The sequence below is a fragment of the Phalacrocorax aristotelis genome, chromosome 16 (assembly GCF_949628215.1).
Source record: "Phalacrocorax aristotelis chromosome 16, bGulAri2.1, whole genome shotgun sequence".
In the NCBI taxonomy this organism is placed as follows: domain Eukaryota; kingdom Metazoa; phylum Chordata; class Aves; order Suliformes; family Phalacrocoracidae; genus Phalacrocorax; species Phalacrocorax aristotelis.
In genome coordinates this window covers 13090711-13112158 of record NC_134291.1, presented here as the reverse complement: position 1 = coordinate 13112158, position 21448 = coordinate 13090711, and the positions used below count along the sequence as shown (strand labels likewise).

Below are 21448 nucleotides of genomic sequence, written 5' to 3'. Positions count from 1 at the left end.
CTCGAGGGCTGCTGGGTTTTTAGGCAAACCCTGTGCTGGGGGTGATGCCTCCTGAGCGTCCCCCACCACAGGCAGGGCACCAGCTCAAGGACACGGGGAGGGTCCCTGACCTCCCCAGCCACTCACTGAGCCACTACCAGTCCCGTGCTGCTCCTGGTTTAGTGCTTAAACCTCCAAATTAAGCCAAAATTGAATAAAACCACAGCCTACATCATCACACAGCTCATACAACAAGAAACTGGGGTAACCTGCCCCCCAAAACAGGAATGCAGCAGCTCTGGAGATGCCAGCAAGGACCAGGGGGCTCAAGGCACAGCAGCAAAGCATCCCCCAGGGGATGGGGAGACCTTGGGGATGAAAAGACCCCCCCCCAGCCCAGCCCCCAGGAAAAAAATAAAGCCCCTGCCTGGGGCTACTCACCCGCTCCAGCATCACAGACAGCACCCAAGGAGGGAAGCGAGGCTGGGTGCTTATGTTTATGGAGGTGGGAGGGGGTGTTTATAGGGCACAGCTGGGTCCCAGGGGCAGCAGACGGGGCTGGGGGGGAGCGGGGATGAGCACCAAGGGGGATCAGCCCCAGCTGGGCCGTATCCTGCAAATGCAATTAGTCCCAGGGGGTGGTTTTTAGCCCATCGCCACTGTACCCCACCCATGGGGTGCAGGATGGCCCAGCTCTACCCTGGTGCCCACTGGTTTGCTGAGTTCCCAGTTATCCCACTGGAGGTGGCACTGGGGGGGACCCCACATCCCGCTGGATACACCTGAGCACCCCCAAAGTGTGTTTTTACCACCCATTTTTCACCTGAAAAAACCAAACTCACCAGGGAAAGCATCCCTGGGGGTGGTTCCCTGGTGTGTGGGGACCACAGTGGGGTGGGCAGGGATGGGGCCTGCTGCTGTGGGGGGTTGGTTTGGGGGGTCCCCACCCCCTCCCCAACCTGGGGAGAGCATCCACCGGGAGAGCAGGATTTCCACAGGGCAGCCCCCTGGGACACACCACAGGGGGGTGAGGGGGTGCTTCCCCGGATGCCTGGGTCACTCCTGGCTGTCCCTGGGCTCCCCCTCGGGGTTTCTCACCCTCCCACTCACCCAAGAGGTGCCAGCGGCTTTGTGTGTCCGTCCATCCCCCACAATGTGTGCGTGGGGGAGCCGGGGCTGTCCCCAGCGCTTTGCTGTTCCCCCACGCGCACAGCCATCTGTCCCCAGCTGTGACACCCCCCCAGGTCCCCCCCATGCTGCTTCCAGGGACTGTAGTTTCCCTGCCCAGTACCTGACCACTTGTGACACAACTTGTGCTAGGTCTCAGCGCAGAGTGGGGCTTTTCCCACCCGACAGAAAGAGGATGGGTGGCAGAAAGGGGGTGGGGAAAAGCAGCCCCAAGCCATGGAGGCATAAGGGCAAGGTGGGGGGCACATGTTCCCCCCAGCATTGGGGGAAAAGAAGGGGTTCTAGTGCTTGGTTCCAGAGGTGCGAAGCATCAGTTGCCCCAAGCCAGGCAGCAGCCAGGTTGGTGCCTTCCTCTTTCCATTGATGGCAGAGTTGGAAGGGGGCAGGGGGTGCCAAAGAGGGGGGTTTCTCCACTAGGAGATAAGGCAACCAGCTTGGTGGTGCTCATCCCTCGGGATAAGCGATAGCAAAACAGCGGGCTTGGGGTGGGATTTGCTTTTAGCATTAAGCCGTGTCCTGCTGCTGCTCTTCCTGCTGGGATCCCCGTTTCCCATCACCTTCGGCAGCAACTGAGCATCATCCTCCTCCTGCTGCACCACCGGCTTCCCCCAGACCCCTTTGGGGCTCCCCTGGCAGAGGCCACTGGGGCTTATGGAGGCTGGGGGGTGTCAGGGGGAGTGGGGGGGCCAACACAGACCCCAGCAGGGGGTTGGACCAGGGCTGTTTTCAGCTCCTCTGGAGATGTGTGGCCGCGGGACGAGGGATGGTGCCGATCCCGCCTTTTGCATGATGGAAAAATCCCGACCCAGGGCCACCCCACAGAGGCCACGCAGGCGCTTGGCTGCTCGTCGCCTTTATTGCTGCTGGCTGGAGACGCTCGCTCGCCTGCTCGACAGCTGGCGTGGTGGGGGCTCGGCCGGGGACCCCCAGTCCCGCACGGCTGACGGGGTGCTGGATCCGTCCCGCGGGGACTGGAGGGGCGGGAGGGGCCCTGGTGCCTGGAAGAGGTGGCCGTGGGACGAAGCGGGCCTGTGCTCCAGAGAGGCGGCAGTGCCTGGGAGCGAGGGGCAGGGGTCAGCCCCCCGGCAGCCCATGGGGCAGCTCTGCCAGCCCAGCACGGGGCAGGCAGCAGGGGCACCTGCCCAGCAGCAGCTACCCAGAAATGGGGTCCTGGCCCCCACCCTGAAGCGGACAGGCTGTTGTCCCACACTGGCCAGAACGACCCCACCCCACATCCCCCCACCTCGCTCCAGCAGTTGTCCCATCTGCCAGTCCTCCCCCTCCATCCTGCTTCCTCCCCTCCCCATCCCACCCCCAACCCCAGACCCCATCCTGCCCTGCCCGGCTGTGGGCACAGACCCCCTCTCGCCCCCACCCACCGGGAGACAGCGGGGTGCCCTCTCCCCCCGCCCGGTGCCCTGATGGGGCCGTACCCGGCTGGCTGAGCGAGGACCCGGCGCTCTGGGGCCGCAAGAGCAGGTGGCCGGTGTCGCGGGCGTCCCACCGCCTTGGGGACAGCGTGGGCTTGTCCCTTGGGAAGCCTGGCAGGAGAGACCAGAGGGAGCTGGGGTGGGGGGGACACGGGTGGGGGAAAACCTGGCACCCCACAGACACCCTGCCCACCCTCGCTGTCCCCTTCACACCCGCCGGATCCCCCCTCCAAACCTGCCCCGGCCGTACCCTCCTTGCCCACGGGCACCGGCAGCTGCCCGTCCCACCGGCCCCTGTAGATGTGGCCGTCCTGGCCCAACAGCTCCATCTCGTCATGCTGGGAAGGAGAGAGCAGGCTGGCTGAAACGCGGGGCCGAAGTCAGCATCCCCAGGCAACCCTCCCACACCCAGCTCTCCCTGGGGAAACTGAGGCACAGATCGCCCCGGGATGCTCAGCATCACTCTCCCAGCCTCAGCCTCCCCCACCGCATTCCCACCATCGTCATCCCTACCTTGAAGGGGAGCAGGATGGGGGGCTGGAGCGGCCGTGGGGCGCCGGGCGGGAGTGGCTGGAGGCGCGGGCAGCGCTGCAGCGGGTGGGTGAGGGTGTGCCGGCCCCCGCAGTGCCGCGGCACGCTGGGGTACCCGCACTCGGCCGCCCGCTCCCTGTGGGATGGGGCACGGGGATGCTCAGCACCTGGCACAGTGGCACCCTGTGCTTCAACCTACTGCACCAGCGAGGGGGACAGGGGGTGCTTCCCGGTGGGGTGTGTCCCCTCCTTGCCCCTCTGCGACTGCTGCAGGAGACCCCACGCCCATCCAACCATGCTGGATCTGCTTTCCCCACCGCCCCAGTGAGCTGGTCATGGCCAGGGCAGGTCCCTGCAGCCTACGCAAGGGACACCAGGAGGCCGGAGCTAGGCTGCCCGACTGCCCACCAAGCCTGAGGTCAGGCTGAGACTGGACACAACTCGTCACATGTGGCTTTACACCATTGAGACAGAGACCTGGGCTAGACAGGGCAGTGCGGGGGAGCTGTAAAACCCCACAGAGCTGAGGCAAGCGCAGCTGGCTGTCCATGACACGCCTCTGCGCCCCTGCCCTGCCCAGGTCCCCCCAGACCTCTCTGCCCCCCAGACCCCTCCACCCCCCAGGAAGAGCTCCCCCGTGCCAGAGCAGGGCCACCCTGCACCCCAGGGGCCAGGGATGGTTCCCTGTGTCCCCTACCTGTGGCCGTGCTGCTGCGTTTGCTCCAGCTCAAGGATGGTATGGGGGCGCCCGGCGAGGTGGGGGGGCAGCGGCGGCATGGATGGGATGGCCACGATGTGCCTGGGGAGGGCAGGAGCCGCGCGTAGGTGACAGGGGACAAACGACCCACCCTGGCTCAGGGCAGCGCCCCAAAACCCACAGGCTTGCACCCCACAGCACCCCCCTGCCCGATGCACCCGGGGACGGGTCCCCGTCCCCCAGCTGCCAGGCAGGGCTGCAGAGGGGGCTCGGCAGGTCTGGACCCCCCGGGCAGACACCCAAACCCCTGCGCCTGGCACAACAGGGCACCGCCAGCACCCATCTCCCCCCACCCCACCCACGCAGCCCCCCGCCGATGCACCGGTGCCGGGTGCTACTCACGGGCCGGGCACCAGCATGCTGAGGGGACGGTCGCAGGACATGCAGTGGAAATGAGCCAGCAGCTGCCTGGGGAGCGGGGAGAAAAGGGTTGGGTGGGCTCCTGGGGGGGACACACAGCCCTGCCTGTGTGCAGGCAGGCAGCTCGCAGGCAGCAGCAAGGTGCTGGGCACTTAGAGTGTTTGCAGGGGGAAGTGTGCAGTTTTGAGCCTGGTTTATGCCCCACCACCCCAGCAAGGTCCCAGGCTGCTGGATGGTTACAAAATAAAGGGGGTACGATGGGGGAGAGGGTTGTTTGTGGGCTCCCACCTCGGTAACCCGAAAGCCACAGAAGCAAGTGCCCAAAACCCACCATCACCGTGGGAACTGCTCTGTGGGTTCCCACAGCACTCCAGTCCTTTAGGAACTGGGGGTGCTGGGGCTGTCAGGGTTAAACCAGGGGGTTTCCTGTACCTCTTGCTGGGGTGGAATGCTCCCAGCCTGGGAGCAAAAGCTGGGCCTGAGGGATGCAGAATTCCCACAGGTTTTAGGATGAGTTTTGTCACTCAAAACTGGCCCTGAGGACCAGGACACGCTCACCTCGGCACCAACGGCACCCCCAGAACCCAGCAGCTGCCCGTGGCCTCCCTGGGGCAGGCAGGGATGCGAGGGGAAGGGCACAGGTGCCCACGCCTGCCATCCGAACCAGCCCTCGCACTGATTTCATTGCTTTGTCAGCGCTAATTAACCCCCCTGCACCTTGCCAGGAGGGCAGGTCACAACCCAGCTCCGCGGTGCCACGTGTCGTGCCCCTGCCCAGGGGGACAAGCCGCCGTCCCCCACTCTCGCCCCAGAAGGCCTTTGCACCCACACCCCGGTTTTGGTTCGGGAGGGCTCCATCCTGCACGTGCCCCTTCCTCAGTGCCCCCTCTAATGCCAGGGACCTGCTGCTGGCGGTGGCTGCTGGTGGGAGGAGAAGGCACAGCTACTTCGTTAGCATCCCCACAGTCCGCTGGCTAAACTGGTCCCATGCCAGCGTACCACGCAGGCACCGGCCGGGATAGCGGGAGGGAGCGGGGCGAGTGCTGTCCCCGAAGCCATCACCATCCCGGTCACACTCACTTCTTAATCCCAGCCGCATCATCAGCCTCTGTCTGTGGCACCTTCTCCTTGAGCTGCTCCAGGATGCTCTTCCAGTGCTCCTCCAGCTGCTGCCGGAAAGGCCCCAGCTCCAGGCGGTCCAGCTGCAGACGGACACACACCCTCAGCCAGCCGCCCCGGGATGGGCCACCGCGGTCCCGGGGAAAAGCCCGACGGGGGGACCCTCGGAGGGATGCTGCCTTAGGCTGCCAAGCCCCAAAGGTGCCAGTTTTGTACCGTGGGGATGAGCCACCCCTCACCTTGGAGCCCATCTCTTCACTGAGCTGTCGCTGGACCCGGTGCCAGCCCTGCTCCTGGCCCGTCACCCGGCTCAGCATCTCCTGGACCATCTCATTCAGCCGCTCCATGCTTGCGTCAAACTGGGCGCGACTGACTTTGCTGGCCAGGGCGGTTTTGTCTGCTTTCTAGCAACGGGGAAAGGCAGGAGATCGGTGGGGAAGGGATGGAGGTGCGATGGGCAGGGCCAGCTCTTGTCAGGACGAGAGGAAGTGGCTACGTGATCCCACTCACCCCATCACCCCTGTGGGGTTGGTCCCACCAGCCAAAGGGACTCGGGGGGGAGACAGAGGGACCCATAGCTGGTCTGGAAACCCTCCCTCCCCCAGGCCAGTTCTGCCACCAAGCCCCCAGGGGACAAGGGGCATTTGTCACCCTGCCCGAGACCCCCTTGGCTGCCACCAGGGCCCCTCGAGGCCATACCACATCGATTCCCAGCACCAGCTCCTCCTTGTCTGCTTTCTCCTTCTCCAGCCTCTCCAGGGATTGGAACAGAGCCTTCCAACACAGAAAGCATCCCATGACACAGTGGCAGGGTCGGAGCTGCCTCCTGGCCAGCCCAGCACCCCACACTGTCGCCCCCCCCCCAAAAAAAAAAACCCTCCAGGAAAGGTACATTGAACCTCTGCAGGGCTGCGAGCGGCTGCAGGCAAGTTGGCAGGGGGACAAATCCCTTGTGGTCCCCAGCCTGGGGTCTGCTGGAGGAGGCTCTGACCCCGCGGGGGTTTCAGCCACCTGCCTCGATATCTTTCTGCTTCTGCTGACCGTCATCCAGGAGGTTCCCAGTGACGGAGCTGAGCTTCTCATAGTCCCCTTGCACCTGCACGATGGTGGCCTGGATGCGCCTCAGCAGCTCCTCATCCTGCTTCAGGGAGGAAGACGACAAGGCAATGCCATGCAAGGGTGGGGCGGCTGCCGCAGGGAGACAGACCCGGGTTTCTCGGCCGGTGGCCGTGGGCTGTCAGTGCCAGCAGGACATGTGCATCAGGCTTTGATTTCCTTCCACGCTGCTGATTTGTACAGGCCAATTTGGGAGCAGCGAAGGGTTCCCCCATGTTACAGTGAAGGACAAACAGCTGGGGGGCATCCAGGCAACCCCCCTCCCAAGTCCCCCATGCCGGCATCTCCCTACCTGGCTCCTCCTCGGCAGCTGCCTCACCCCCTTGCCCACCGCCTGCCGTGATATGAGAGAGTCCACCAGCTCCTGGAGCTTCTCGTAGCGCTGCAGGAGCTGCCCCACCTGCACGCTGATGTCCGTGCTGCAGACGGGGCACTCGGCCCGCGCCTCTGCCGGCTCCTGCCCCGCGCCCTCCACCGTCGCCCTCAGCTCGTCCAGCTGCAGGAAGGGAAGAAGGAATCGGCTCTGAGATGGGATGGATGCGGCCAACAAGCCCGGGTGCCGTGGAGGCTCGATGGGCCCATCCAGCCAGGGGACGTGGCTGGGACCCCCGCTAGGACCACCGAGCTGGCGGGCGGTGGGAGTACTTCCACCCACCCAGACCTCACCTGCTCCTGCAGCTGGTCAGCCGTGTTGGTCACCAACTGCTCCAGCATGGCCTTGGTCATCTCCTGCTGCTCTCCCAGCTCCTTCAGCTCCCGCTTTATCTCCTGCAGCGTGGACCTGGTCAGCAAGAGGGGGGCATGGGCAGGCTTAGCCCCTGTGGGTCTGCTCGGGGGATGTGCCTTGCCCCCAAACTGGGATGCTCCCAGACCCCTGCTCCCTTGTATCCCTGCAGGGTAGGAAACCCTCTCCCATCTTTTTACCCCAGTTGCAGGGTGATCTGGTCACTGCCTTCTGCTTTCCAGTCGGCTCCGGCCACCCCCAGCTTTCCAAGGGCATCCTCCAGCTGCCTGATCTGGGGACAGTGGTGGCAGCAGAGTCAGGGCATGGCCCCCCTGCGCCGTCCCAGCACAGGGACCCTTCAGTCGCACCCCCCCCCAAACCCCTGGCATCACCGCAGCCCCCTCGGGGACCGCTGCTGGCTCACCTTCTCCTTCTCGCCCTGCAGGTCACTGGCCAGGCCCTGCAGGGATGATACCTGGCCCCGGAGGTCGGCCAGGATGCTGGTACTGTTCTCCTGGTCTAGAGGGACATGGTCCAAGGGGACATGCTGTCGGTGAGGGAGTCTCGCCCTCAGGGCCAGGCTCCAGGTGCCAAACGCCCCCTGCCAGCCCCCCCAGGGCTCCCACCTGCCTCTGGGAAGAGTAGGCGCAGCTTCTCAAGCTCAGCCTGGTCTGACTTGGTGGTTTCCAGCTGGGCCACCTGCTCCTTCAGGGCAGCGTAGAGGTGGCCGAGCTGCCCGATCTGATGGAGAGCCTCCACCGTCTCTGCGTAGCGGCTGGAGGCGCTGTTGGAGGCCAAGGACCCCCAGGGCACTTCTGGCTCTTGCGAAGGGGACTTGGCCTTGGGAGCGGCATCAAGGGGGATCTCAAACCCCTGGGCTGTCGGTGAGAGGGTCCCCACTGCTGGCTGGCCTGCCCGGGCAAGCTGTGTGCTGGGAAAAGCCTTGCCTCCCTCCCTGGGGCTTGTGGCATCCTTCTGTGTCCCCAGAGCACCAGGGGTGGCTTCAGCAGGGACCTTCTCAGTGCCAGGAAGGCTGGGTTCCATGTAGGGAAGGCTTGGCTGAACCCCTGCTTGCCCTCCTTGGGTCCCTGGAGGTGCTGGCTGCATCCCCGGGGTGGTGGTCTGGGTGCCGGGGGATCCTGGCTGCATCCCCGGGGTGGTGGTCTGGGTGCCGGGGGATCCTGGCTGCATCCCCGGGGTGGTGGTCTGGGTGCCAGGGGATCCTGGCTGCATCCCTGGGGTGGTGGTCTGGGTGCCGGGGGATCCTGGCTGCATCCCTGGGGTGGTGGTCTGGGTGCCGGGGGATCCTGGCTGCATCCCCGGGGTGGTGGTCTGGGTGCCGGGGGATCCTGGCTGCATCCCCGGGGTGGTGGTCTGGGTGCCAGGGGATCCTGGCTGCATCCCTGGGGTGGTGGTCTGGGTGCCGGGGGATCCTGGCTGCATCCCTGGGGTGGTGGTCTGGGTGCCGGGGGATCCTGGCTGCATCCCCGGGGTGGTGGTCTGGGTGCCGGGGGATCCTGGCTGCATCCCCGGGGTGGTGGTCTGGGTGCCAGGGGATCCTGGCTGCATCCCTGGGGTGGTGGTCTGGGTGCCGGGGGATCCTGGCTGCATCCCTGGGGTGGTGGTCTGGGTGCCGGGGGATCCTGGCTGCATCCCCGGGGTGGTGGTCTGGGTGCCGGGGGATCCTGGCTGCATCCCTGGGGTGGTGGTCTGGGTGCCGGGGGATCCTGGCTGCATCCCCGGGGTGGTGGTCTGGGTGCCGGGGGATCCTGGCTGCATCCCTGGGGTGGTGGTCTGGGTGCCGGGGGATCCTGGCTGCATCCCCGGGGTGGTGGTCTGGGTGCCGGGGGATCCTGGCTGCATCCCCGGGGTGGTGGTCTGGGTGCCGGGGGATCCTGGCTGCATCCCTGGGGTGGTGGTCTGGGTGCCGGGGGATCCTGGCTGCATCCCTGGGGTGGTGATCTGGGTGCCGGGGGATCCTGGCTGCATCCCTGGGGTGGTGGTGCTGGCATCAGAAGTCCCCGTCCGATCTGAGGGTGTGCCTGCCCACTTCTCAGGGGTTTCTGGTATTCTCTGCATCCCTGCTTGCATCCCCAGGGAGCCAGGCTGTACTCCTGGAGTCCCCTTGCTGATCCCTTTGCTGGTCCTGGGTGCAGGCTGTGTCCCTGGTCCTTTCAGCCCCAGCGCTGAGCTTGCCCCACATGGGGGGTCCACATCTGAAGTAGGGGTCTTGGCGGGGGCAGACTGGCCCCCACTGCCCTCCTAAGAGGAGGCAAAGGGGAGCAGGTTTATGGGCAGAAGGGCAGCAAGGGCAGACCCAGGGCCCCCCACCCTGTCCCAAACCCCCCCAACTCATGAAGCCAAACCTAAGAACCTCACGAGAGCCCAAAGGCGAAGACTACCCACTCTACGGAGACCCCTGCGCTCCTGTGGCCACATCTGCCCCATCCCTCCCCAGCTCCCTTAGTGCTTTGGTCATCTCCGCGCCTGCACGGTGGTTTTAGCAGCTGATCCAGGGGACCAGCAAACACCCTGCTGATGCCACCTGATACAACAGCAAGGCATTTTTTCCTCTAGCAGTGGGATTCAGTACTGGACCAGACCCGCTTCCCAGCCCAATGGGCTGTGCCTGCGTTTCAGGAGCAGCAGCCCCAGGCGGGATTTGGAAACCAACTCATGGTGCAAAATGCTGGGGTTTGCCCCAAAACATCCCTCTGCTGTCCCCTGCACCAACCCACCAGCCCCAGAGACCGGGAGGGCAGGGAGCTGTGGTCCTGCCCAAAGTCAAGCAAGGACACGGGGCTGTGCGGTCACCCCGAGGGCTTTGGGTGCTCGCTTGCCCCATGGAGGAGCTGTTATGGGATGTCAATGGCACAGGCGATGGAGGTCTGTCTGTTGGGCCAGCTGAGGAGATGCCCTGGCTCTGCCTGTGCCAGGTCCTGCCTCCCAGCAGGATGTGCAGGGAAAAGAAGCGCTGAGCAATCCTCTGCAGAGGCCCCAGGGCGTGCAGCGGCTGGAGGCGCTGGGGACTGCGGTCCCACTGGGTCCTGCTCCCGCAGCCAGGATCCCCCAGCACTCACCACCAACAGACCTCGACCTCGGCCTCCTCCTGCTCCTCCTCCTCCTCCTCCTCCTCCTCCTCCTCCTCCTCCTGCTTTGCTGCCCACCAGACAATCCTCCAGCACCTCCCAGCGCACCATGTTGCTCACCTCCTCCGGGGCCGGGTAGAGGCTCAGCCTTTCCTTCAGCTTTTTCTGGGGAAGGAAGGGATCAAGGGGTCAGCCCGGGACACATAGCCTGGCGATGGGACCCACAGGAGCGCTGACCTCCCAGCGTGGCTGCCCAGTGCTGCTGGGACCATGCCCTGATGCGGAGGGACTGGGCGCACTGGACCCCCCAGGGGAGCCAGAGACGCGGCTGCCTCCTGTGCCCGGGCGTGATCCAGGCGTGCGTGCGGCCATACCACATCACTGTCCAACGCTGTCTGGTCGCGGAGGCCTGGCAGTCGGCCAGCAGCGTCCTGGAGGTTCCCCTGGAGCAGAGGGAGGAGAGGGACGGCAGTCCGGACATGACAGTGGGATTTAAAAGTAGCATCTGCAGATTAACTTGGGCACAAGACAGAGGGATGCTGGGCAGGGCTGTGCCTGGGGGCTCTGGCTGTATTGCACAGGTAGGTCTTTGTCCCACCTCCTTCCCAGCACCCACATTTCTTTTTTTACGGCTGTTTAGTTAAGAACTGCCTTAGCATCACTTTGGTTGATGCACGCAGGTACCTCGTTAGCACCAGCCTGACTGCGGGCAGCAGTGCCTCTTTCCACCCTCCCCAGGCAGTGCTGGTAGGCAGAGTGGGGGGCTCCGGGTGGGCTGGACTGAGCTCCCCCGCTCCCTGCCTTGGGAGACGCTTCCCACTCTTCCCCCCAGTGCCCTTCACGCCAGGCGACACCCGGGCTGCAGGGCAGGGGCAGCAGGACGATGCGAGAGGGGCAGGGTGAGGGGTGAGGGCTCAGCTCCCTCCCGGGGGGCACCGGCAGCAGCTCACCAAGCCAAGCACCTCCTGGATCGTCCGGATGTCCTCTCCCATGCGGGACTGCGCCGCCTTCATCCCGCCAATCTCCTCGAGGAGATCCTGGGAGAGAGCCATGGCCTGGGAGAGGGGGGTGGTGGGGGTAAGCCTCAGGGGAGGGTCCCCAGGGACTGGGACCTTTACCCTGCTGTGACCTGCACAGGGCACTGTGGGCAGCACTTACCATTCATCACATCTTCAACAGCCAAGGAGCAGCAGCTCCCCAGAGAACCCCAGTTCTGCCCCAGAGACCCCCACCGCGCAACCCGAGCCAGCAGGGATGCATCCAGCCCTGCCTGCCCGTGTCAGGCTCTGTGCAAGACTAATGAAGCCCATCCGAAGGGCCAAGAGCCGCTGCCATCCCCTCAAGCACAGCCTGGCCTGGGAGGGCAGCGGCAACCGCCACTAACGAAGCGAGGAGCGATCGGTTGGGGACCTGCCAGGGAAACCCTCCCTCCCTGCTGCCTTCTCTGTAAGTGTCCCAGCCCCGGCAGGATCCGGCCCTGCAGCGCTGAAGGTGGCTGTTTCCTTGAACCTGAGCTTATTTCTTCCCACTGGGGATGCTCAGGCGAAGCGCAGCCATGAACAGCTTGGTGCCATGCAGGATGAGGCCCGTCTCCGGTCCCATCAGTGCTGGGTTTAGCCCTTGGGTGAGCCAAGGGGATTTGCAGTGGGAGATGAGACCCGTGAGGTGCTGATGGAGCCTCTCAGCTGCCTGAGGAGCGGCCGCGGTACCCGGCCGTAGGTCAGGAGCAGGGAAGGGAGGGATGGAGCGGGCAGTGGGGCCGGACCTGCAGCGATGCTGAACCCACAGCCGGCAGAGCCGAGGGCACCAGCTGCTATGTTGGACCCACTACGACTTGCTGGTGGCAATGTGGGGAAGACCCAGAGCAACTGGAGCAGTGTTTCAGACCCAGCTCTTCCTCCCCAAAACTCCATCCCTTTCCTGCAGCGGAGCCCCACGTGCCACCATGAGCTCGGGCTTAAACCAGACCTTGGTCTAAGGGCAGCGCGACAGTGGCGCAGACCCCGGCGGAGAGCATCCTCGTGGGGGAGCACCCAGGGGACCGGCAAGAGCCTCTACCTTGGAGATGCTGCTCTCGTTCGCTTCGATCTTCTCCTTCATCTGACCCAGGTCGGGGGCCACGGAGGCGACCGGGGGGGTCCCCTGCAGCGGGTCCTTCCCGGGCAGCCGCTCCCCCGGCTCCCGGGGGTGCTGCCCCGCGCCCCGGTCCCGGTCCCCCTCCTCCTCCCGGCCGCGGTGAGCCTCGGCAGGCGGGTCCCCCCGCGGGAGGGGGCTGGGGCTGTGCCCCCGCTGCCGGGCGGGCCGGTCCTGCAGGCCCAGGTGCCCCAGCACGGCCTGCAACAGGCTGTGCAGCGCCGTGAAGTTGACGGCCCCGACCTCGGGCGTCCCGATGGCGACGTCCAGCAGCTGGGACAGGCTGAGCGCGGCCATCGCGGCTGCCCGGCCCGGGACCACCGAGCCCGACCTGGGGGGGGGGGGACACGACGACAGGAGCTTTGCTGGCTGGAGGGACCCTGGGGGGCGGAGGGGGTGGGCAGCCAGCAGCCTTCCTCCTCCTCCTCCTCCTCCTCCCCGCCGCAGAAAGCGATCAAACCGGCGGGGCGCACCCCGGCGGCAGGGCTTTCTCCGGGGGGATATGTCCCCTTCCCCGCCGCCCCCGGCCCCATCCCCGGCCTCCCCCCACCCGCTCCCCCGCGAGTCCCCAGCCCTGCCCCCCCGGACCCCTCCCATCCCCGGCCCAAGCCCCCCGGTCCCCCCACACCCCGAGCCCCCCGACCCCGCACCCGCGGCCAGCGGTCCCCGCCCGCGCCCCGCCCCGCCCCTTCTCTTTCCTCATTGGCCACCACCCGCCCCTCCTCGCCGCCCATTGGCCGAGCCGGCTGCCCGTGTCGCGGCAGGGCGGGTAGCGTCCGCCGTTGCCATGCGACGCCCCGCCCCCGGCGGCCGCCGCGCCTCCCCCCCCCTCCCCCCCCCGCCTTTCCCACTTCCAGCCCTAAAACGCCACCGGTGACGTCTAATATTTCGAAGTAGCGTCACGCAGCCCGCGCCCGGGGTGACGCGGCTCCCCCGCAGGGTGAGCTGTCCCGGCAGAGGGACCCACCGCCCGGCCCGAAGCCACCCAGCAGCCGAGGGGTCCTGGTGCAGGAGCACCTCAATTTATTTGTGTATTTTTAGGCATCACACGCATGACAGGCTTTACCCTCTCCCCCAGGCGTGGGAATGGCGGAAGGCTGCTGCTGGCAGCAGCACCACATGGATTTCTAGCATCTCGCCCCACAGCAGGGAACAAGAACGCAGATCAACACATCCAGGCAGCCCGAGGAAGTGTTCAAATGTTGGGGAAAATCTTTGAACGCCAGCGATCTGTCAGACAAGCACTTAAAAAATAATCAGTGACACCATCTCTTCCCTCACAAGCCCCCAGGCCGGCCCAGGACACCCCCAGAGCACTGACAACGAGCTCCAAGCAAGGATGAGGATGGGCAAGCAGGGAACAGAGCCTGCGCCTCGCTTGTAGGAGGTATCTGCTTTTGGGCATTAAAACACAGAGATCTGCTCTGCACGTGTATTTTTCTCTTCCAAGCTGGGAGGATTGCATTCAGGGAGGGAGTAGAGAGATTTAGAGGTGGGAACAAGATGCACTGAGGCAAGAAGCTGACCCTCTTAGGCAGGATCCTAAGCCTTAACCCGAGGAAGCAGCAGAGCTGTGGGCTCAGGAGCTCTACAGCTACACCCAGGGACTGGTCAAGCTCTCTAGGCAGGGCTCAGGAGTGGCAGGAAAAGCTGTAAGACCCCTAAAACAGCAGTGGACCACAGCAGCACACGGAGGGGGGATGGTGTAGCAGAAGGGAAGATGCTGAGGTTTCATGCTGATGGGATGGCAACCGAGGTCCAGGCTGGCTCAGGGCAGGCAGATGCTGCGTCCTAGCACACACTGGCCCCAACCCACCGTCACCCCCGACCTTGTGGGCCTAGCAAATACAGGACACCAGTTTTCCTAAAGCAGTTAGGGACTCTGAGGTGTGAATGTCCCCTGGCTTCACTTTAGCCAACTGCTTTTGGCCTCTAGCCAGGATAAGGTTTGAAGCGAAGACTGTGGGTAACTTGGGTTGCTGTCCTTAGCGCGACCCGGGGGACACCAGCACAACCCACTGCTCACCGGTGCTGTGGTTCCACAGCTTCCACCCAAATACAGCCCCATAAAAGCAAGGCTGAACGGGGCAACAGCACTCCACCAACCCTGACCTTGCTTCTGGCAGGTCTGACAAGCAGTTTGAAGGGGAGAGGAGAGCAATACACCTCACATTTTTAACACTGGTTTCCAGTATGAAGAGCATGGGCCAGTACTGGCTCAGAGCGAGGGAGCACGCAGACATCTACAGGGACTTCACACGCTTCAGTCGATCCGTTCAATAACGGGTACAGCACAGTACTGTTACTCCACCAGGCCAAGGAGCCACACGGTGGTCACAGAGTACGGCTGTGATTTGTTTGTAGTACTTTGAAAATGCAGGAAAAACCAGCAACAGCCTTAAGCCCTCACCCAGCCCTGATGGGATGTGGCTTGGAGGTTTAATCTGTGCCCAATAGGGGAGATGATCCCACGGCTCTGGGCTTTTGTGTACCCTCACCAGCTACAGGGCTGAGGCACGCTCGTTTGCCTGCTGTTCAAGGCTTCTCCTGCTCACAGAGCCACTGCCTGCCCCTCGGCACTGTGCACATTTTAGATACTGGAATGGAAGAGAAGGATAAGCAAAACAGAACAACTGCCTGCCTGAGACAGCCCATCAGCAGCAGTGCTCTTTTGAAGCAACTGCCTCCAAGCAGGATTTGTTCCTCACATCACCAGGCTAGAAAGTGCTATAGGTTTTACTGGAGCGTGGTTGTTTGCCTCAGCAAGGGGGAAGATCACCGCTTGGGGATCTATTCTTATATCATCTTGGAGACAAAGCCCTTCACAAGCCCCTTGTGTGGCTTTCTCAAGTGTCCCCTCCAGCAAAGGATTAGTGTCACTCAAGAAAGAAGCAAGCAGCGAGTCCTGCTTCCCCATGGAAGAAGGCCACAGGCTGCCAAGTGAGCCCGTTTACAGCAACAGCCCCATGGTACAGACTGCGCAGCTCCTCAGAGGGTACAGGGCTCACGGGAAGCACCAAAAATGAAAAATCCTATGCTTTTTATTGCAGGTTCAAGTGTTAGTGTTTTGGAGAGCACAGCTGCATTAGAGGCAGATCTTTTTCCACTCCCCTTCCCCACAAGGCTGCCGCAACTCACCAGCCCCCGGCAACTCCAGACACCGCGCCTGGTTTTGCAGTGCAGACAAGTGGTCAAGCGAGGACCTAGGCCCTCACGTGACTTGCCACCGAAGAACAATAATGATCCAAGGCTTGCAAAATGAAAAGGCCAGCACGTTAACTAGCACCCCTTGCCCTGCTGGGAGGCACACGGGAGCCTGTTGCCAGAGCCCCGACACAAGGATGCAAGCAGCCCCGCAAATGGGCTGCCCTAAGCTGCCCTTTCTGGATGTCCCGCTGACTTAGTTTTGATGAAAGTCCTGGCTGTGGTGTGCAAGAGATGAGAGGCCACTCAGCTGGCGAGGAGCTGCTCTGCCGATCGGCCCTGCCAGCGGCAAGCAGTCCTGCGCAGCTGCTTGAGTGAAACACTCCCTTCTGCGAGTCACGGTCAGAAACAGAAACCCAGAGGCTGTCTCCTCGCGCTGCCCACACGCAGCAAAGAGCAGTCTCTATTCCCTTCTCATAAGCTGACAGCTGCTACTTTTTTTGCTTTTCTTTCCCTCCCTACAGGGCAAGAGATAACACACTAAAAAAAAATTAAAGGAACTTAAAAATTCAACATCACCTCATTTCTCCATCTCTCTTAATTAAGATGTAGTCCTCCCCATTGCCAGTGGCCTCTTCTAGTCACCTGTAAAGTGCTGGTCAGGTTGATTTTTGTCTATTAGATCTCATGGCTCAAGACCCTGAAAACCTTCATGCTCCTACAAGAATAAACAGTTGTGTTATGCCTATAAGTTATGGTATTGCCTTTTCATGCATATTTCCTTCTCTTGTGGAAGCCAGGACAGGGGCAGCGCCAGGTCTAGTCATCGACAGTGATGTTGCGAAAGAGATAGGCCATGGACTCGCCGTTGTGGATTCGTCGGATGGCTTCAGAGAGAATCAAACTGATATCCACAGTCTTTATCTTGGGGCACTGCAGCTTCTGTACCTCGTGAGGAACTGTGTTGGTTACCACCACCTACGGAGTGCCAGAAAGAAAAGACCATTAGCCGTGCTGCTGATACGCTCACTCCCCTCAACAGCTGCCCTCGATTAACTCCACGAGTGGCACGTGCCTGCTGTTTCACAGTTCAGGGGGAGAAATCCTTGTATGTTAGGGAAAAAAAAAAAAAAAAAAAGATTCAAATAAATGGTCTCCCCTACGTGCCAGTCAATCTGTTGAGGGGACCGGCGTAACCAGCCCCCTACAACAGCCACCTCCACACAGGCTGACGGGTCCATTTAGATCACAGGGTCTGACAAGTTTGTTACTAAGGGCGAGGTTTGAAATCTTATCCTCTTCATGTACCCAACAGCCCATCATCAGCTGGGGGAGAGGGACAGGTAGGTCTGTACAGTGAGAAAGCAGTCACAAGCACCCAGCTGTGGTAAGGGAAGTGTCCGGGCACAGATGACTAATATCTATGCACTGGGGGAAAACATACACAGAGAAGCAGAACTGAGCTGAACAAGTATTAATCACATGCTTTTTTTTTTTCCCTTCAGTGAAGAACCAGCTAACTGAAAGCACCTGATGAAACCACTCATTTCAGAGATGAGCTATGTGGCAGGGGAAGAGCATCAGTTTGTGGGTTTTCATGCCTTAGGTCAACCCAGCCACCAGAGCCAGCCCTTCCTCCGCAGTCCAGGAAGCGGACGCACCTCATCGATGGAGGATTCCTCTATGAGACGGGGGGCATCTGCTGACAGGAGCCCATGAGTAGCCATCACAAAAATCTTGTAGGCTCCCCGCTCCTTCAGGATCTCTGCAGCAGCTACAAAGCTTTCCACATCATCGATGATGTCGTCCTGAGAAGAAACAGAAATAACATGAAAACCAGAAGTTTACCACGTCTATAGGGCAGGAGTGGATCTGCAAGGTACTGCAGCTTTGGCCATGCACACAGCCAAAAAAAATAATCCCTGGCTACTTCAGCTGCTGTCGAGATGCAAGGACAGCCACGTGCACAACGTACACCTGTGAATGCCATTTCCCTAATTCACCGACCCTTTTGCTAGCACGCAGAACAAATATTGTGTCTTGGAAACAAATCAGTCCCTGCATGTGCACAGACACAAACCGAGCTTATCTTCAGCAAGGTTTTTTTTTCCCCATGGTGATAGTAGCTGCATGCTGATGACTTACACTGCAGCGTGGCACAGCAAGCACGAGAAGCTCAGCAAGATTTTTTTGTTTGTTTGTTTGGGGTGCTTTTAAACGCTTCAGGAGATATCTCTGCATGTCCTATATTTAGAGTATTCGTAGACATCTGACATTTGCAGACATTCAAGGGAGCAAGGAGATTTCAGAGCTCCAAGTGCAAGGTTTTCAACAGAAAGCTGAAATCACCAAAGCCACCAGCAAAACTGCAGAGAACAGTGGAACCACTCACGTTCCCACCCCTACACCAGCAGTCCCTCCTGCCCTCTGGGATTAAGCAGCTCAAGAAAAGATGCTGGGAGAAAGCCACCCCCCGCCCCACCTCTCCATCACACTCATACCACAATGATGGCAATTCTTCCTCCAACATCTCCAACCACAGTTATTGGCGGTTTCTCCTTGGCCATCATCACTAAAGAAGCAATAAAAAAAAGCCCAGGTCAGTTAGCCTTGAGTCAAACCACAACAGCTCCACCACACAAGAGGCCCAGCCCCTAACTACGTCTTATATTGGTGCACAGACACAAACATGTGCTTTGCATTATCCAGACACCCACCTCAGTGAGTAACCACTCGTTTAACCATCATTTTCCTCCTTAGATGAATAGCACTGCTGCATAAAGATTAAACTCTCAGTTTCTGTGGGGACCTCGTATTGACCTCGGAGACAGCAACCAAATCCAAATATCTAACAGACCCCTGTGCAAGGAGAGCAACAAAGCAGCACCTGTTCTCGGGAGATGTTAGTGACTTCCTTTGTGCTCCAGAACAGGACTTGAACAAAGGGGTACCTCATGATGGGGAACAAGAAATGGGCTTCTCCAAGCAACACCTCTCGAAGGGCATACGCTTTACAAGGTGCAATTTTTCACCTGCTGGACTCACTAATTCATCTGAGGGATTTGAGACTCGCACTGCAGCTTGCTTGCTTCCTCTCAAATCACCAAACACAAGGTTCTTTCAGAGGACGTAAGGACCTTAATAATACCTGCTCAGGCAAAGAAAGCTTAAGGAAGTTTGCAGAAGCAAACTTGCTGGGTTTTCTTTTGTTGTTAAGTGGATTAATGGAAAGAGCAGGACGAAATCCAGTTCAAACTCAGTTCTACAACCTCAGGACAATCAGAAGCAAAAGGATACATTGGTGGTCTGTGCTACCTGACACACGGTGAAGAGATGTACCGGGAAATACGGTTCCACTCGCTCCTGACTCTACTCTGGCACCGACACGGTTCATACAAAAACTATATGTGTAATGGGCTTTATCCTTTACCCTAACAAGCTTCCAGCAGCAGTATAGAAAACAGAGACGAACTAGGATGCACTGAGAGTGCCCAGATGTAACACAGTCTTCAGACTTGCACCAAACAGCAGTCAGCCTCTGAAACTGGCCAGGCACCCGCTGTCCCCAAGCCAAGCCTCTCACTTGCCCGAGGGTGCCGGTTTATACAGTGGATGCAGTACAAAAGCTCCCAGCACGGAGCGGAGCGGTGGTGGGCACGCACGTGTCATTAGGTGATAATCTGGGCTGACCTAACCACTGAAGCAAAGAGGAACGTCCAGCATCTTGTAACACCTACCTGGCCCACCCGCACACCCCCCGCCCCGATTTTATGCTATGGGGAGTGCAGCAAAGTGTCCTAGTGAGGCACTTCGTACCCCTCCTCTTCAGAACCTCAGGTCTTGCCAGGATTCTGGCCACGGAGGCTTGCCAAGTGCCGAGGCATTTCAGACACCCTAGATAGCAAGATTTTTTCTCCTTTAAGATAACCTACTTCAATAAAACACTTGAGCAGCATGAGAACACAAGTCATCGCCCATCAGAAAGCATGTATGAATATTGATTTCTTCCCTCCTGGGTCAAAAAAGTCCTACACGAAACTCCCCGTCCTGCACAGCAGGCTGATCCAGTGCTATTCCCACAACTCATCAGTGCCTGGGAATGCTTAGAGTGCAAGCACAGCTGGGTGAGTGAGTCAGACTGAGGGATGTGATGAAAGCAATTATAAGGACCACAGCTCCAAAGATTCGTGCGAAGAGCTGCTCTTCATACACACGACCCACTCCACGGACTGGTTTTCCGTAAGCCTACTAAAAGGGTATGAAAGGTGTCCGATAGTTCTGTTTTGACCAAAGTTACATTACTCATTGCTAGGTTTGGCAGTTAAAGTCACAGCTACCTCGGGCTTCAGAGTTAATTGCTCTTTGGAGCCCAGATTCCCCAGCCTCCCTTGCACTGTTGTTTCTGAGTCTCCTATCAAATGTAAAGTCACGTCTAAATCCTAAAGGGAAAATACTCTTACGAGAAGGAAGTGTACTTGTAATGAACTAGGATTAAGCGTCACAAGAGATAAGCAGACCATAAATTTCAATTACAGGCCCTACCTATCTGCTTAGTTATTAGCTTATTATCTCGTTTGGACAGTAATAGAACTTCTGGTGGGAGCTGTGGAATACCAAAAGGATTGCACCTGGCTGCCATCCCGTCCTTGGTGTGCATTCTCAGATGAGTACCATTGCTGTTTACCACAGCCAGGCTAGGGCAAACTCTTCCCTGAGCAAATGGCGAACAGGCCCAGGAAGCTGAAATTCAGCACTATTTTACTCACAAACGCATGAAGTTTTAGCAAATCAGTATCCTCCTATTCCATAAAGGAAGCAGACACATTCCTTGCTATGCTTAAAGGCTAACACACAGCTAGCAGCATTAGCAGTGCTTCACATCTCTCTGTTTTTAAATGCTATATTTCAATTTTGCTCTATTTTTAAAATATGGTAGGCAACATGTCGACCTACCCGGATCCTAAAGAGACGCTCTCCCTTTTTCTTGTTCAATTTTCTCTGCAAAGAAAAGAAAAAAAATTGCAAGCCAAAGATCTGCCCACAACCACATCAAATCTCAAGAGAACTGCTCCAATGCGATGAGCGCTTATGCAAGGGTTACTGCGGCCAGTTTCTTTTTCTTCAAAATCTTTGGACACATCAAGATGTGCGAGTCAAAATTGCTACGAGAAGGTGGCTTGAAAAATGCTTCCAATAAAAAAAGAACATTTTCCTCCCAGACAAAACCTCTATTTGTACGTAGACAAAAGAGGGCAACAGAAGTAAGCCACAGCTGTAGTTCTGCGTGGTGAAACCCCTTGGATTATGGATGAGTTCAGGTTAAAAGAGTTGCTGTTTTTCTTTCTGGGGAGTCAGAAAAGATGTTTGCGGTACCTGTAGCTTCTGGGGGGGGGGAAGTATAAAGAAAAGAGGGGAAAAAAACCCAAACCAACCACCATTTTTACAAAACAAGAATATAAAAGAACACTGAGGGGTGGTGGGGAAATAAGTTCATTAGCCCAATGCTCTACCCTGTGCTCCCATGCTGATGTGAGTAATACACGCCAAAGTCCCACGCGTTAAAGGCAAGATTATCACTGGCCCGAACCAACAGCATTCCCAGGTGCATAAACCTGTTGCTTTAATTAAGCGGTCAAAAATGGGCTAAGAAACGCTAAACAAATTCTGTTTGGAGCTGACAGCATGCATTAAAGTGCTAATCACCAAGAAAAATAATGCTGCATTTACAACAGAGTCTGTGAGCAAAAGGCTGCTCAAGAACAAACTGTTTTGTGAAGAGATAGACCTGCAAGGACAGATAACAGCCCTGTGCCCAGCCTAAACACAGGAGAGAGATGGGGGTAGGGAACTAGGAACAGACCTACAGTCAGTCCAGCTT

At 59.6% G+C, this 21448-nt stretch overlaps 2 protein-coding genes across 6 annotated transcripts in view; both read right to left on the bottom strand.

The window, feature by feature from the left end:
* Positions 1-1240: 1240 nt before the first annotated feature.
* Positions 1241-12929, bottom strand: QRICH2 (glutamine rich 2). Its single transcript, XM_075111327.1, has 19 exons — positions 12352-12929; positions 11244-11348; positions 10668-10736; positions 10414-10458; positions 7831-9466; positions 7629-7723; positions 7405-7496; positions 7147-7261; positions 6773-6976; positions 6380-6502; positions 6064-6138; positions 5604-5768; positions 5326-5447; positions 4228-4293; positions 3826-3927; positions 3111-3264; positions 2848-2935; positions 2601-2708; positions 1241-2221 (listed from the first exon to the last, which is right to left on the bottom strand). Exons 1-19 carry the CDS (start codon positions 12721-12723, stop codon positions 2022-2024), a joined length of 3936 nt encoding a protein of 1311 aa, XP_074967428.1. The 5' UTR covers positions 12724-12929; the 3' UTR covers positions 1241-2021.
* Positions 12930-13423: 494 nt separating this feature from the next.
* Positions 13424-21448, bottom strand: part of PRPSAP1 (phosphoribosyl pyrophosphate synthetase associated protein 1) — a 29490-nt gene continuing 21465 nt past the window's right edge. For all 5 annotated transcript variants that reach the window (XM_075110980.1, XM_075110981.1, XM_075110982.1 and 2 more), the window contains 3 exons: positions 18072-18142; positions 17232-17378; positions 13424-16548 (listed from right to left, as the gene is read on the bottom strand). In XM_075110980.1, coding sequence (XP_074967081.1) covers positions 16390-16548; positions 17232-17378; positions 18072-18142 — 377 coding nt within the window. In that variant the 3' untranslated portion in view covers positions 13424-16389. The remainder of the gene's footprint in view (positions 16549-17231; positions 17379-18071; positions 18143-21448) is intronic.

Coding starts and splice junctions, on each gene's coding strand:
- QRICH2 (XM_075111327.1), bottom strand. CDS start 12,723: ATGGCCGCGCTCAGCCTGTCCCAGCTGCTGGACGTCGCCATCGGGACG. Junction 10,737..11,243: donor TCCAGGAGGTGCTTGGCTTG/GTGAGCTGCTGC, acceptor CCTCTGCTCCAG/GGGAACCTCCAGGACGCTGC. Junction 7,724..7,830: donor CCTACTCTTCCCAGAGGCAG/GTGGGAGCCCTG, acceptor ATGTCCCTCTAG/ACCAGGAGAACAGTACCAGC.